We start from the raw sequence: 15,671 nt of genomic DNA, 5'->3' as shown, positions 1-15,671 counted from the left end.
CAGTTATAATAAATATACTTTTTAACTCAACTTTTCTTTTAAATTTCAAAAATGAAGGGTGATAGCACAGCAGATAGGGTGTTTGCCTTGTACGTCACCGTCCGGGTTCACTTCCCAACATCTCATATGGTCCCCCAAGCCTGCCAGGAGTGATTTATGAGCACACAGCCATGAGTAACTAACCCCTGAGCACTGATGGGTGTAGCCCCAGAACTAAGGGAAAAACATTCAAAATGAGATTTTGTAAATTACTATATGTTTTAGTCAGCAGTCATAAGAGCAGAGTACTTTTGTGGGAGAAAAATGGCCCAAGTGCTCAAAAATGATTGTGGTTTCTTTGCCTTTTTACATGCAATTGTCTTTTAGCAATCTTGAATGTGGGAATGTTTGGAAAAATATATTGGATGTGAATCATTTCTTTGTCTGGGACTCAGTATTCAAAACATCTGAATCTGTACTCATATTCCACATTTGATTATTTGAGAAATACAAGTACATTTACCTATTAATGTATTTTTAAATACATTTGTTTTGGTTTTTTGGTTTTTGGGTCACACCTGGCAGCTCTCAAGGGTTACTCCTGGCTCTATGCTCAGAAATCGCCCCTGACAGGCACAGGGGACCATATGGGATGGATTCAAACCACTGTCCTTCTGCATGAAAGGCAAACGCCTTACCTTCATGCTATCTCTCTGGCCCCTAAATACATATGATTTCTATAGATATAAATATATTTTATACACAATCCCTTTTTTTATGTTGGAACTTTGAATCTTAATAACAACAAATTATCTTAAGACTTGTCAAACCTATTTTCTATTACCTTAGTAAACAGCCACTAAAAGGCTAAGTATACACTAAATGGGATTAAATTCCTGCAGATCTATTTGCTTTCTCCAGTTCTGATGTGAAAAGGTGTATTTGTGGGGTATTAACCATAAGTAACATAAGCAACAGGCTAGCTGGGTTTGCTTGGAACAGATTGAACAACAGCCTGAAATGAATCTGGACTCGACTTAGAGATCCTTTAGTATGCTTCTTCACGTAGTCTGGCACTGATCAGGGCCTGTAGCTCACTCTTCATTTTAAGTACGGCTTAAAGCATGATTTGACTTCTTGTTGATAAAATTATATTTCTGGGGATTACATCTGAAACTGAAATTCTAATTTTAATTTCTTCTTTTAGATTCCAAATCCTCTATTTGATCTGGCTGGAATAACATGTGGACACTTCCTTGTACCTTTTTGGACTTTCTTTGGAGCAACTCTCATTGGAAAAGCAATAATTAAAATGCATATACAGGTAATTATATCTTTTGATTCACTACTTAAAGATGATGAGCACATTAACATGCATTAAAACAGGGTATTTTTTGCTTTATTTCTAAATAAAGATTTTGATACTCTTTATATATTTTTTGGTTAGTATCTTAGACATTTAGCCATAAACATCATTATGAGATTAAAGAGTTAAGGCTTTTTTCCCCCTGTCCTTGCTGGAAATTTCTGCTCCTTAACTGTTTTTCTCATAGATCACTTTTTTTTATTATTGTCCTTACAATCTGTCTTTCCCCTCCCTCCCTTTCTTTGCTTTCCTAATGACCAGGGATTTTGCACTCATCTAGCTTTAGTAGTTGTACATTTTCCGGGACCTACCTCAGGTTGCAGTATACCCATGGTCAGCCATGATGCTTTCTTTTCTCTATTTTTTGTTTGTTTGTTTGTTTGTTTTGGGCCATACCCAGCAGCACTCAAAAGTTATTCCTAGCTCTATGCTCAGAAATAGCTTCTTGCAGGCTCAGGGAACCTTATGGGATCCCCAAATCAAACCTGGGTTCGTCCCAGGTAGGCCATGTGCAAGGCAAACACCCTACTGCTGTGCTATTGCTCTAGCCCCTCTGTTTATTTTATTTTACTTTTTTGGTTTTTAGGTCACACTCAGCGGTATTCAGGGCTGTGCTATCTCTCTGGCCCTATTATTATTTTTTATTATTATGTCATATTATGTTTTTAATTAAATCACTCTGAGAGGGGCTGGAGCAGTAGCACAGTGGAAGGGCGTTTGCCTTGCATGTGACCAACCCGGGATGAACCCAGGGAGTGTCTCATAGGGTACCCTGAGCACACCGGGTGTGTCCACCCAAACCCCTACTCCCTGCAGAAATTGAAAAAACACTCTGAAATACAGAGTTCTTTAAAAAGATTTGTGAGGGCATTTTTACCTTTACTATTTCTGAGCTTTTCCAGTTAGCCTTTTATTTTGTTTATTTTTGGGTCATACCTGTGGGCTTAGGGGACCATATGGGATGCTAGAGATCAAACTGGATCAGCCATGTGCAAAGCAAATGCCCTACCCACTGTACTATTTCTCCAGCACTCATGATGCTTTCCAAAGTTTGCATTCCTAGCACACCTGCTTGCTAGAGCCACACCCTTAGTTGAAGCACATGGGTTATATTTTTGCTCACTGGGAGTTGCTACAGTGCTCACACACATACCATATATGGCAAAGGTCACACTTCTAAACATGGAACTCACATATTTGTCATGCCAGGGGTTGACATTCTTATTGTGATGCTTACATATTCCTAGCTGTGGTACATTCAGAAATTGCATATGGGGCCAGAGCAATAGCACAGCCAAGCCCACTGGATGTCTCCTCTTTTTGTCTTTATTCTACCATTTTCCCTTTCTCTTATTCTTTTAAATCTACTAATTTGGAACATAAAACTAGTCGTTAAGGGGGCTGGAGCAATAGCACAGTGGTAAAATGTTTGCCTTGCATGCAGCCGATTCAGGATGAATGGTGGTTCGAATCTTGGCATTCCATATGGTCCCTGTACCTGCCAGGAGCAATTTCTGAGCCCAGAGCCAGGGGTATCCCCTGAACAGTTCTAGGTGTGACCCAAAAAAACAAACAAACAAAAAACAAAAAAAACCAAGCCCTAGTTGTTCAGGCACCAGAGCAATAATATAGCAAGTATGGTGTTTTGCACGTGGCTGACCTCGGTTCAATTCTCATCGCCTTATGTGATCCCCTAAGCCCACCAGGATTGATACTGTTGAAGAGCCAGGAGAAAACCCTGAACACCATCAAATGTGCATATCCCCTCATAGCCCCCAAATAAAACCTATTTGTTCAAGACTTAGAAGGCAATATAATGTTCCTGTATAAAAAAAATATTGGGGGGCCAGAGCAATGGCACAGCGGTAAGGTTTGCTTTGCACATGGCTGACCAGGGATGGGTTCAGTTCCCAGCATCCCACATGGTTCCCCCCAAGCCTGCCAGAAACAGTTTCTGAGCACAGAGCCAGGAGTAAATCCTGAGCGCCACCAGGTGTGGCCCAGAAACCTAAATAAATAAATAAATGTTTTTTTAAAAATATATTGTCATGGGACCGGAGAGATAGCATGGAGGTTAAGGCGTTTGTCTTTTATGCAGAAGGACGGTGGTTCAAATCCCTGCATCCCATATGGTCCCCTGAGTCTGCCAGGAGTGATTTCTGAGCGTAGAGCCAGGAATAATCCCTGAACACTGCTGGGTGTGACCCAAAAACAAAAAAAAAAAAAAAAATATATATATATATATATATATATATAGGACTGGAGCAGTAGCACAGCGGTAGGGTGCTTGCCTTGCATGTGACTGACTCAGGACGGACCTCGGTTCTATCCCCAGCGTCCCAGATGGTCCCCCAAGCCAGGAGCAATTTCTGAGTGCGTAGCCAGGAATAACCCCTGAGCATCACCAGGTGTGGCCCAAAAACAAAACAAAAAAATATATTGTCATTTTTATATATATGAACCAAAAAAGTCATTTTGGGGGCCAGAATGATGGCACAGTTGGTAGGATGTCTGCCTTGCACATGACCAACCTAGTTTCAATCCCCAGCATCCCATATGTCCCTTGATCCTTCCAGGAGTAATTTCTGGTTTTTTTGGGGGGGTTTTGGGGGGTCACACCGGGCTGCGCTCAGGGGTTACTCCTTGCTCCACACTTAGAAATCACCCCTGGCAGGCACGGGGGACCATATGGCCAGATATCTTTTTTGTTTGTTTGTTTTTGGGCCACACCCAGCAGTGCTCAGGGCTTACTCCTGGTTGGCTGCTCAGAAATAGCTCCTGGCAGGCACGGGGGACCATATGGGACACCGGGGTTTGAACCAACCACCTTTGGTACTGTATTGGCTGCTTGCAAGGCAAACACCGCTGTGCTATCTCTCCGGGCCCACGGGGGACTATATGGGATGCCGGGATTTGAACCACCATTCTTCTGCGTGGAAGGCAGACACCTTACCTCCAGGCTATCTCTCCGCGCTGCAGGAGTAATTTCTGAATGCAGAGTCAGGAGTAACCCCTGAACGCCACTAGGTATAACCCCCCCCCCCAAAAAAAAAGTCATATTTTATTGGCTATGAACTTAGAGCATATTGTCATTTGTTTATTCTTCCTTTTATACATGTTATTTCAGGCCTGTCACTAATAGCCTTTACTAAAAACCAGCCTGATGTTAATTGGGCAAGAATGAGGAAGAAAAGGGTTATAAAGAGACAAAGAGCTATAGATTATTATTAAGGAAACAGTACAGTGCGTGTACTCCCTGTGTGTGCACTCTATGCATGCCTGTTCCACCCCCATATCACACTTACAAAGTAAGTGAGAATGCTTTTCTCACTTTTTTCCCTCACCTTTGTTGAGGGAAAATTGTGAGTCATGAAACCCAAGTGTGGGTGGACATTTTACATGTCCTGTGAATCTTAAATGCTATATACAATTAGGGGCCTGAGCTCCTATACAGCCTCTACCATTAAAATTCAAGTGTCAGGCTGATGACAGGAATTGGAACTAAATGTAATCCAGAGACTTTTAAAGATTGACATCATTTATGGAAAGATTTTTTTGTTGGTTTTCATTTGCGGCCATACCCAACAGTGCTCAGGGCTCAACTCCTGGCCATGTTGAGAGGATCAAACCTAGGTCAGCATCATGCAAGGCAAGTCCCTTACCTGCTATACTCTCTCTGGTCTTGTTTTTGTTTGTTTGTTTGTTTGTAGGGGGGGCGCTATACTCAGAGGCGCTCAGGGGTTACTCCTGGCTCTGAGCTCAGAAATCATTCTTGGCAGGCTCATGGGACCATATGGAATGCCAGGGATCAAACCCAGTTCGGCTTCATGCAAGGCAAATACCCTACCATTTGTTCTATCGCTCTGGCCCCTGGCCATTGGTTTTTTGGGCCACACCCAGTGATGCTCAGAGGTTACTCTTGGCTATGCACTCAGAAATCGCTCCTGGCTTGGGAGGCCATATGGGACAACAGGGGATCAAACCGCAGTTCGTCCTAGGGAAACGCCCTACCGCTTGCACCAGCACTCTGGCCCCTGACCTTATATATATTTTGTTTGTTTGTTTGTTTTGTTTTGTTTTGGGGTCACACTGGCAGTGCTCAGGAGTTACTCCTGGCTCTATGCTCAAATCACTCCTGGCAGGCTCGGGGACCATGTGGGATGCTGGGATTCGAACCACCGACCTTCTGCATGCAAGGCGAACATCTTACCTCCATGCTATCTCTCTGGCCCCAGCCTTACATTTTTTAACAGAAAATTTTTGGTATAGTATTCTACATTTTTTCCAGGGTAATTAGTATTGTCATTTTTTTAATTTCTCTGCTCATTGTACAATAAATGTAATATTACATTTATTACACTGAGAAAAAATATTTTTGTTTTGGGATGACACCTAGCAATGCTCAGGACTTAATCTTCCTGGCTCTGTGCACAGGGATCACTCCTGGTGGGGCTTGGGGGAATCTTATGGGATGCTACTTATTCAATGAGGGTCAGCCATGTTTAAGGCAAGATCCCTAGCCACTGTACCATTTATCTCCAGCCTCAAAAATAAAACCCTGATCATTTCTAGGTGTGGCCAGAAACAAAAACAAACAAAAATGAAAATAAAAATTTGAGGGGGAGCCATACCAGCAGTGTTCAAAGTTTATTCCTTGTTCTGTACTCAGGGATCACCCCTTGTGGTACTTAAAGGACCACATGGGATACCGGGGATCAAACTGAGGTTTGTTGCGTGCAAGGCAAAATGCCCTGCCTTTTTTTTTTTTGTGCTTTCCATTCTCATGAAAAAAAAAATTTTTTTAGGGCCCGGAGAGATAGCACAGTGGCGTTTGCCTTGCAAGCAGCCAATCCAGGACCAAAGGTGGTTGGTTCGAATCCCAGTGTCCCATATGGTCCCCCATGCCTGCCAGGAGCTATTTCTGAGCAGACAGCCAGGAGTAACCCCTGAGCATCGCCAGGTGTGGCCCAAAAACCAAAAAAAAAAAAAAAAAAAAAGCCATATAAAAAACTTTTTTAATATATTTTTTACTTAAGTAACATGATCATAGTTGGGTTACAGTCATAAACAGAACACCCCCCTTCACCAGTGTAACATTACCCCCTCCCCCCTTCTCATCCCCTGCCTGTATTCAAGATAGGCATTCTACTACAGTTATTTGTCTTTAAGTTCAGTAAATTGTATTTTTTTTCCTTAAAGGATAAGAGTAAAAAAATATAGTAAAGATAAAAAAGAAATTTTTAAATAAAGAAAAATGTATCCTTAAAATTGAATGTCTTGGGGCCAGTGCAGTAGTACAGAGGGTTGGGTGCTTGCTTTCATGCTGCCAACCTGGGTTCAATTCCCAGCATCCCACATGGTCCCCTGAGCATCACAGGTATGCTCTCCCCCAAAAAATAACCTGAATGACTTGTCTGGCAGGAGTATATAGAATAGGTTGAATAAACTCATCTCAAATAACAAAATCTAATAGTAGAAGTTGGTTAGAAAGAAGCAATCATGGGGCTGGAGAGATAGCACAGCGATAGGACATTTGCCTTGCATGCGGCTGACCCGGGAGGGGTCCAGTTCAATTCTCTGCATCCCATATGGTCCCCCAAGCCTGCCAGGAGCAATTTTGAGCACAGAGCCAGGAGTAACCCCTGAGCAATGCCGGTGTGGCCCCAAAACCAATCAATCAATAAATAAAGTGTAAAAAAAAAAAAAAGAAGCAGCCAAAGTCCTTTTCAGTCCTCTAAAACTGGAGGTAGGGGCAGAAAGAGAGTCCAATGGCCATTTTTTTTTTTATCAACAGAACTGTCTAGTCTATTGCCATGATTATGAATTTACATTGGCTTCTGTGATGTGGAAATCAGTTTATTTTAATAGTATTTTCTTTACAGAAAATCTTCGTTATAATAACATTCAGCAAACACATCGTAGAGCAGATGGTGGCTTTCATTGGGTAAGTAACTTTTAAGAACGAATATTAGTGGGGGGAAATGTATACACATATAATAGCTTACGGGGCCGGGTAGGTGGCGCTGGAGGTAAGGTGTCTGCCTTGCAAGCGCTAGCCAAGGAAGGACCGCGGTTCGATCCCCCGGCGTCCCATATGGTCCCCCCAAGCCAGGGGTGATTTCTGAGCACATAGCCAGGAGTAACCCCTGAGCGTCAAACGGGTGTGGCCCAAAAACAAAAAAAAAAAAACAAATAATAGCTTACTTGTACAGAATTGTCATGGTAGCTCCCTTTTTAGTCCTTTGTCTTGTTATTATTTATATCTTTTCCCTGTTTGTTTTGTTTTGTTTTGTTGATTTTTGGTTTGGGGGCACACCCGGAGGTGCTTAGGGGTTACTCCTGACTCTGTACTCAGGAATGGCTCCTTGCAGGCTCAGGGGACCTGAACGGTATGCTGGGAATTGAACCCGGGTTGGTCCCTGGTCAGCAACATGCAAGTCAAATAAATGCCCTCCCCCCTGTGCTATTGTTCTGGCCCCTGCCCTGTTATTATTTAAGCTGAAGACAAAAAGGCTAAGGAAGTATTTCAGAGAAGTGGTGCACATGTTTTGCTTTCAAAAAGTCCATTTTTGACCACAGGGGTATCTGACACCCCAAGCTCTGCTGGAAATTACTAACTACCAAGCCAAGAGTAGCTCCCAAGTTTTCTGGTGTGGCCCCCAAATCAAATTTGTTTAAAGGCCCTTATCCTGGTGCTAAAGAAATAATACAGAGGTTATGGTGCCTGCCTTGCCACCAACCCCAGTTTTGTCCCTGACACAGCATGTGATTCCTGAGCACAGAGCCAGGAGTAAAATCTAAGCATTGTTGGGTATATCCCCTTTGCCCCCTTCCTCAAAAGTCTCTTACCCTTTTAGCGTGGAAAGATGAAGCTTAGATTATCTTTATTTAAACTTTTTAATTGTTTTGGGGGGGTTAGTTTTGGAGCCACACTCAGCAGCGCTCGGGTTGCTCCTGGCTCTGCATTCAAAAATCGCTCCTGGCAAGCTCAGGGGTTCATATGTGATACAAGGAATCGAACCCAGGTCCGTCCTGGGTCTGACACATTCAAGGAAAACACCTTACTGCTCTGCTATCTCTCCAGCCCGTTTTTGTTTATTTTGGGGTCACATCTAGCAATGCTCAGAGCTGACTTCTGGCCCTGCACTTACGAATCATTCCTGGAGTACTCAAGGGATTGTGCACTGGGGTTCAAACCCTAGTCTCCTAAGTACAAGGAAGTGCCTTACCCACTGTACTATGACTCCAGCCCTTACTTAAAAATGTCTTGAGATGACAACACCTGGAGTGCTCAGGAACTATTCTCAGTGGTACTTGGGGAACTATGCAGTGCCTGGGTTCAAAACAATGCAAATATGTTTGTTTAGGGGAATACTCAGATAGCAGTGCTCAATTTATTCCTGGCTCTGTGCTCAGGGGTTATTCCTGGCAGTGCTCAGGGTACCCTGGATTTGAACCCAGGCTGGCCACATTCAAGGCATAAATTTCCTACCCACTGCACTATTGCTCCACCTTCCTTGTTTAATTGTAAGGCAAAAATGTATCCAATTATATAATTACTAATTTTTAAAAAGCTTTTTTTAAAAAAAAATCTGCTTTCTAGGGGACCAGAGAGATAGCATGGAGGTAGGGTGTTTGCCTTGTATGCAGGACAGTAGTTTGAATCTCGGCATCCCATATGGTCCCCCGAGCCTGCGAGGAGTGATTTCTGAGCATAGAGCCAGGAGTAACTCCTGAGCACTTCCAGGTGTGACAAAACAAAACAAACAAACAAAAAACACAAAAATCTGCTTTCTATAAAAGAGGACTGGAGATGCAGTTCCCTGGTAGAGCTATATTGCCTTGTACCTTTGAAGCCCCGGATTCAATACCCAATACCACAAAGAAAGGAAATTGAATATAATTACCATTTAACATTGCTTTAGCCTAATGATAGGACTTCTAGTCAAAATTATATGCTAGATACACAATTGCATTTAATTAAATATAAAGTCTTAGAGAAAATACTACTATTTCAGCTTCCTTTCTTTGTGGTTACGGCTCTTACAAGCATGGTGAATGTTTCTAAAACCCAATGGTCTTTATTATAAAATATGTAGTAGGCATCAGCCCCACACAGTACCAGAAGGGCAAGGATTTTTCAGTGTGCCAGGGACAGTCACATGATGACAGGAAGCAGAGTGATGATTGAGGTCAAAGCCAGTTATCCTGAAAAAATGGCTAACTTTTCAAAGTGGACTTTGGTGAGGCTTGGATGTGTTGAATCCTACTGCAGATTGAAGAGAATGCTGGTCAAAAAGTGATAACAAATATTTTGAATGCTAAGCGATTTTTTAAAAAATGAACCAAGTAGGGGCCAGAGTGATAGCATAGCAGTAGGGCGTTTGCCTTGCATGTGGCCAACCCTGGATGGACCACAGTTTGATTCCCGGCATCCCATATGGTCCCCTGAGCCTGCCAGGAGCGACTTCTGAGTGCAGAGCCAGGAGTTACTCCTGAACATCGCCAGGTATGGCCCAAAAACAAAAAACAAACAAACAAAAATTCAACCAAGTGATCCAGTGCTAAACTTCATCTTTTATTATTAAAGACTATTAAAAAAAGAAATCTGGGGTGGAGCAAGTAAGTAAGGTAAAACAAGTAAGTACAGCAAGTAAGGTGCTTGCCATACATGTAGCTGACTCATGTTTGATCCCCAGCATCCCCTTTGTCCCCCAGCCTACCAGGAGTGATTCCTGAGTGCAGAGCCAAGAGTAACCTTAGGCATTGCCAGATGTGGCCCCCAAACCAAAAGCAAACAAAATTTTTTTTAAGCATAAATTTTTTTTTGGTTTTGTTTTTGGGTCACACCCGGCCGTGCTCAGGGGTTACTCCTGGCTCTATGCTCAGAAGTCGCTCCTGGCAGGTTTAGGAGACTATATGGGACACCGGGATTCGAACCACCGACCTTCTGCATGCAAGGCAAACGCTTTACCTCCATGCTATCTCTCCGGCCCCCTAAGCATAATTTTTTTTTTGTTTTTGTTTTTGGGCCACACCCGACGGTGCTCAGGTGTGGCTCTGGCTGTCTGCTCAGAAATAGCTCCTGGCAGGCACGGGGGACCATATGGGACACCGGGATTCAAACCAACCACCTTAGGTCCTAGATCGGCTGCTTGCAAGGCAAACACCGCTGTGCTATCTCTCCAGGCCCGAGCATAAATTTTTTTAATGAAAAACGTTTTCATTCTCTGGCCAGGGCAATAGCACAGTGGTAGGACATTTGCCTTGCATGCATTCGACCTGGGATAGACCTGTGCTATTTCTCAATACCCAGCATCTCATATGGTTCCCCTTTGCCTGGAGCAATTTTTCAGTGCAGAACTTGCATCCTGAGCACCGCTGGGTGTGGCCCAAAGAACAAACAAAAAAAAAAGTTTTAAATCTCAAGGTGCCCAAATGATAGTACTGCTGGTGGAGAGTATGCCTTGCATGTTTTCCCAGCATTTATATGAGCCCTCAAGCACCGCCCAGATTAATTCCTGGGTGCAGTGCCAGGAGTGACCCAAAAACAACAGAAGAAACTCTTCATATATCTGTATATCTTTTTTTGGTTTTGGTTTTGGTTTTTGGGCCATACCTAGCAGGGCTCAGTGACAGGGATCACCTCTGGCAGTGCTCAGGGGACTATATAAGAAACAGGGACCCAACCTGAGTTAGACACATCTAAGACAAGCACCCTACCCACAGTACTACCTCCCTGACCCTGTATATAATTTTTTTGAAGGCACAGGTTTAGGGGGTTATGTGCAGTAGTGCTCAAGAGCTATTTCTGGATCTGTTCTCAAGAGAAACTTTATGGTGCTCAGGATCAAACCTGAATCAGCCCCTTGTAAGGCATATTCAGTACTTACTCTTGATTTACTGCTGGCTCTGCACTCAGGGATTACTTCTGGTAGTACTTAGGAAACCTATGAGGTCCTAGGGATTGAACCAAGTCAGCCACCTGCTATCTAAGTGCCTTGTCATCTGAGTCCTGCCACCAAATGTGACCAGAAATTACACAAAATTAAACCAAATCAGAAAAGGGGGGGAGGCAAAAAACTGTATAAAACATTCTTCAACTAACATTAAAATTTTCTTCATTGAGTTGACCTATTAAATGAAAAGAAAACCTTGCTTGCACTTGGGCTAGGGGTTTGGCTTAGTGGAGGAGCACATGATTTGGACGTATGAGGCTTTGAATTCATTCCACAAAACCATAACAAAAAACTTACGCCAAAAGTAATCCCTGAATGCAGAGCCCAAGAACAAAACAAAACAAAAAAATATGTATGGGACAGAGATAGCTCAATGCACATGCTTTGTACACTTGACACTGCATGATTCCCCAAACATAGTCAAGAATGACCACCAAGTACAGAGCTGAGAGTAGCCCCCAAACACCACATGTGTGGCCCAATATGTCTCCTCCTAAAAACAAGAAAATAAGCCACATGTTATATTTATTTACCCTTTCCTATAAGGACATTTTTTAATTTTTTGTTTGTTTTTGGAGGCACTCTCAGTGATCCTCCTGTCTCTGTACTTAGGAATTGAACCCAGGTCAGTTGTGCGTAAGGCAAGCACCCTACCTGCTGCTATATTATCTCTCCAGCTCCATAAAACTCAGTAGCTTTTCATACTTAATGTTTAGTGTAATAGAGGGAAAGCACATTGTTAAGAATTTATTCAGTGGAGCCAGTAATTCCTCGCTAAGTCTTTAATTATAAGTATGTATTATAAATTCTCCATTAAAATTTAATTGCTTTCAAGCTGAGAATTTGACTGAAAGAACTAGAGCACATGTTTTGGATGCAGTAACCCCAGGTTTGATCTCAGCACCACATAGTCCCTTGAGTACAGAGCTAGGAGTGCCCCTACTTCAGCACTGGTAGTTATGGCCCAAAATATTAATCATAATTATTACTCCAGTGTTTGGTTCCTTAAATCATTACAAATAATGGGCTTATAAGGTATCATATGTCACATTCTAAAAGAAAGGAGGAATAGCTTTGTTTCTTTTTTTTCTTTTAAGTAAAGTTTTTGTTTTATTTTCGAATCATACCAGGCAGGGCTCAGGGGTTTCTCCTGGCTTAGGCAGTTCTCCAGGAATCATAGAGGATGCTAGTGGTGGAATTCAGGTCTGCTGCAGAGAAGGCAAGAACCCTACCAATAAAATACTTTTATGTAAAAACTATGAGAAGAGGGCCAGAGAGATAACACGGAGGTAGGGTGTTTGCCTTGCATGCAGAAGGAGGGTGATTTGAACCCTGGCATCCCATATGGTCCCCCAAGCCTGCCAGGAGCGATTTCTGAGTGTAGAGCCAAGAGTAACCCCTGAGCGCTCCTGGGTATGACTCAAAAAAAAAAAAAACTATGAGAAGAACAAGCAGCAGGGGGAAGAGAACAGGGGAAGAAGGTCCCCCATAAAATAATGTGGGCAATACTTGAATGGGTATATACCTCCTTTTTTTTATTGGTATTTTTTTATATATTTTACTTAAACACCTTGATTATATACATGATTGTGTTTGGGTTTCAGTCATGTAAAGAACACCACCCATCACCAGTGCAACATTCCCATCACCAATGTCCCAAATCTCCCTCCTCCCCACCCAACCCTTGCCTGTACTCTAGACAGGCTTTCTATTTCCCTCGTACATTCTCATTATTAGGATAGTTCAGAATGTAGTTATTTCTCTAACTAAACTCATCCCTGTTTGTGGTGAGCTTCATGAGGTGAGCTGTAACTTCCAGCCCTTCTCTCTTTTGTGTCTGAAAATTATTATTGCAAGAATGTCTTTCATTTTTCTTAAAACCCATAGATGAGTGAGACCATTCTGTGTTTTTCTCTCTCTCTCTGACTTATTTCACTCAGCATAATAGATTCTATGTACATCCATGTAAAGGAAAATTTCATGACTTCATCTCTCCTGACATCTGCATAATATTCCATTGTGTATATGTACCACAGTTTCTTTAGCCATTTGTCTGTTGAAGGGCATCTTGGTTGTTTCCAGAGTCTTGCTATGGTAAACAGTGCTGCAATGAATATAGGTGTAAGGAAGGGATTTTTGTATTGTATTTTTGTGTTCCTAGGGTATATTCCTAGGAGTTCCTTTATTTTTAAATACAAAGATATTTCATTAACTCTTTTATTTTTTTGAGGGAGGGATATTTATGGCACATAGAATTGCACCCAGGGCCTCATTCAGACACAGCATGTGCTCTGCTGCTGAACCATATCTCCTTCCCTTTGTTCTTAAAGATTACTATTTTATCTTGAAAGAATCCTGAGGGGCATATGGCTTACCACCATAAAAATGCACACAGAGGCCATAATGATTGTACTATAGGTAGGGCATTTGAATTACAGTCAGCCAGCCCTAGTTTGATCTCCTGCACCCCTTATAGTCCTCCTGGCGTGCTTGCCAGGAGTAATTCCTGAGCACAGAGTCAGCAGTAACCCTGAGCATTGCCAGGTATGGCCCATAAAACTTAAAAAAAATAATAATAAATTAATAAAAGGGAAAAAAAAGAAAAGAAACCCTTAATATGGTCTATTAGCCCTGTGTGATCTATGTCCCCCTCATATCTCTACTTGAGTCTCCCTCCACTTATAATTTCCTCTTGCCTAATTCAGGGTTTCTCAACCTTGGCGCTATTGACAGATAGTTATGAGGAATTATCCTGTGTACTGTAGGATGTTTAACTGCTTCCTTGTCCCTTGCCCTCTATTCATTAGAACTAGTATTACCACTAATTTTGAACATTCACAATGTCTTCAAGACCTTAGAAATGGCTCAAAGGGCTGCAGCATATACTTTGTATATGGGAGCCCCATTGTAAATTCTGATCCCCAAGCCCTTTAGGCAGCTCCCTTCCTCCAAATAATGTCTGCAGGCTTAGCCAAATGATCATTGCAGTTATCACTAAAGACTTTCATTAGATTTCAGCTCTGACAGAAGAACAATAACTTCCCTGACCGGATCAAATGCCTTCCACATGCATAGACAGATGTGGGAGGGAGTACAGCAGGTGCTCTCAAACAGTGCTCAGGAATCCCAGGGGCTACTCCTAGCCAGAAAACTCAGGGTTTATTAGAGGCCAGAATGATAGCACAGTGATAGGGCATTTGCCTTGTATGTACCCAACCTGAGTTCAATCCCCAGCATCCCATATGGACCCCCTGAGCCTGCCAGGAGTAATTTTCTCTTTTATTTTCTTCTTTTTTTTCATTTTTGGGTCACACTCAGCCTGGCAGCCTTCGGGGACTATATTGGATGCCAGGATTTGAACCAGGGTTCTTCCTCTGTTGGCCACATGCAAGCAAACACCATACTGCTGTACTATCGCTCCAGCTCCGCCAGGAATAATTTCTGAGCACAGACCCAGGAGTCTCCCCTGAGTGCCGCCAGGTGTGGCCCACCCCTGCCCCCCCTCAAAAAGAAAGAAATGGAAAGGAAATTCAGGATGTAGGTGTGTGGGAATGTGGCACTGCTCAGGCCCAGTGGTGCTGGTTGCCAACAGAGCCACCATAGCGCTACTCTCAAATGGTTGGTCTATTTCCCAATGTTACATATAGAAATCTACATAGATGTGATGCATCAGTTATAACCTTTGAGAGATTGGAACCAGAGACATGGTACAGGGGTTATGGCACTGGACTTGCATGCTGCCACCCTGTTTCATCCCCCAGCTCCACAAAAGGTCTCCTAAGGATGGCCAGAAGTGATCCCTGTGCACAGCCAGGCATGGAACAAAAGCCAGTGGAATAAAATAAACTGAGGGGTTGGAATACAAGTACTGGAATCATATTGATAAAATAATGCCTTTTGGCTATGATGTTTCAAAGGAAAATCAAGAGAAGTTTCTGAAAAAAAAAAGAAATGAAGCAGGCCCAGAGAGATAGCACAGCAGCGTTTGCCTTGCAAGCAGCCGATCCAGGACCAAAGATGGTTGGTTCGAATCCCGGTGTCCCATATGGTCCCCTGTGCCTGCCAGGAGCTATTTCTGAGCAGACAGCCAGGAGTAACCCCTGAGCACCACCGGGTGTGGCCCAAGAAAACCAAAAAAAAAAAAAAAAAAAAGAAATGAAGCATGTAATAAGAGTTTTTCACTTAAAAAAAAAAGAGTTTTGGGGCCGGGAAGGTGGCGCTAGAGGTAAGGTGTCATCTGTCTTGCAAGCGCTAGCATAGGATGAACCACAGTTCAATCCCCCTGCGTCCCATATGATCCCCCCCCAAGCCAGAGGCGATTTCTGAGTGCATAGCCAGGAGTAACCCCTGAGCGTCAAACGGGTGTG

General features: G+C 42.8%; 1 protein-coding gene across 1 annotated transcript in view; it reads left to right on the top strand.

Moving 5' to 3' along the window:
• The window catches only part of VMP1 (vacuole membrane protein 1), a 130,489-nt gene that overhangs the window by 94,199 nt on the left and 20,619 nt on the right, over positions 1-15,671 (top strand). Inside the window, exons 9-10 of the mRNA XM_049772183.1 lie at positions 1,187-1,303; positions 7,228-7,289. Coding sequence (XP_049628140.1) covers positions 1,187-1,303; positions 7,228-7,289 — 179 coding nt within the window. The remainder of the gene's footprint in view (positions 1-1,186; positions 1,304-7,227; positions 7,290-15,671) is intronic.

The sequence above is a fragment of the Suncus etruscus genome, chromosome 1 (assembly GCF_024139225.1).
Source record: "Suncus etruscus isolate mSunEtr1 chromosome 1, mSunEtr1.pri.cur, whole genome shotgun sequence".
In the NCBI taxonomy this organism is placed as follows: Eukaryota; Metazoa; Chordata; class Mammalia; order Eulipotyphla; family Soricidae; genus Suncus; species Suncus etruscus.
Note: the sequence above shows the minus strand (reverse complement) of the source record. Positions and strands in the feature narration are given on the sequence as shown.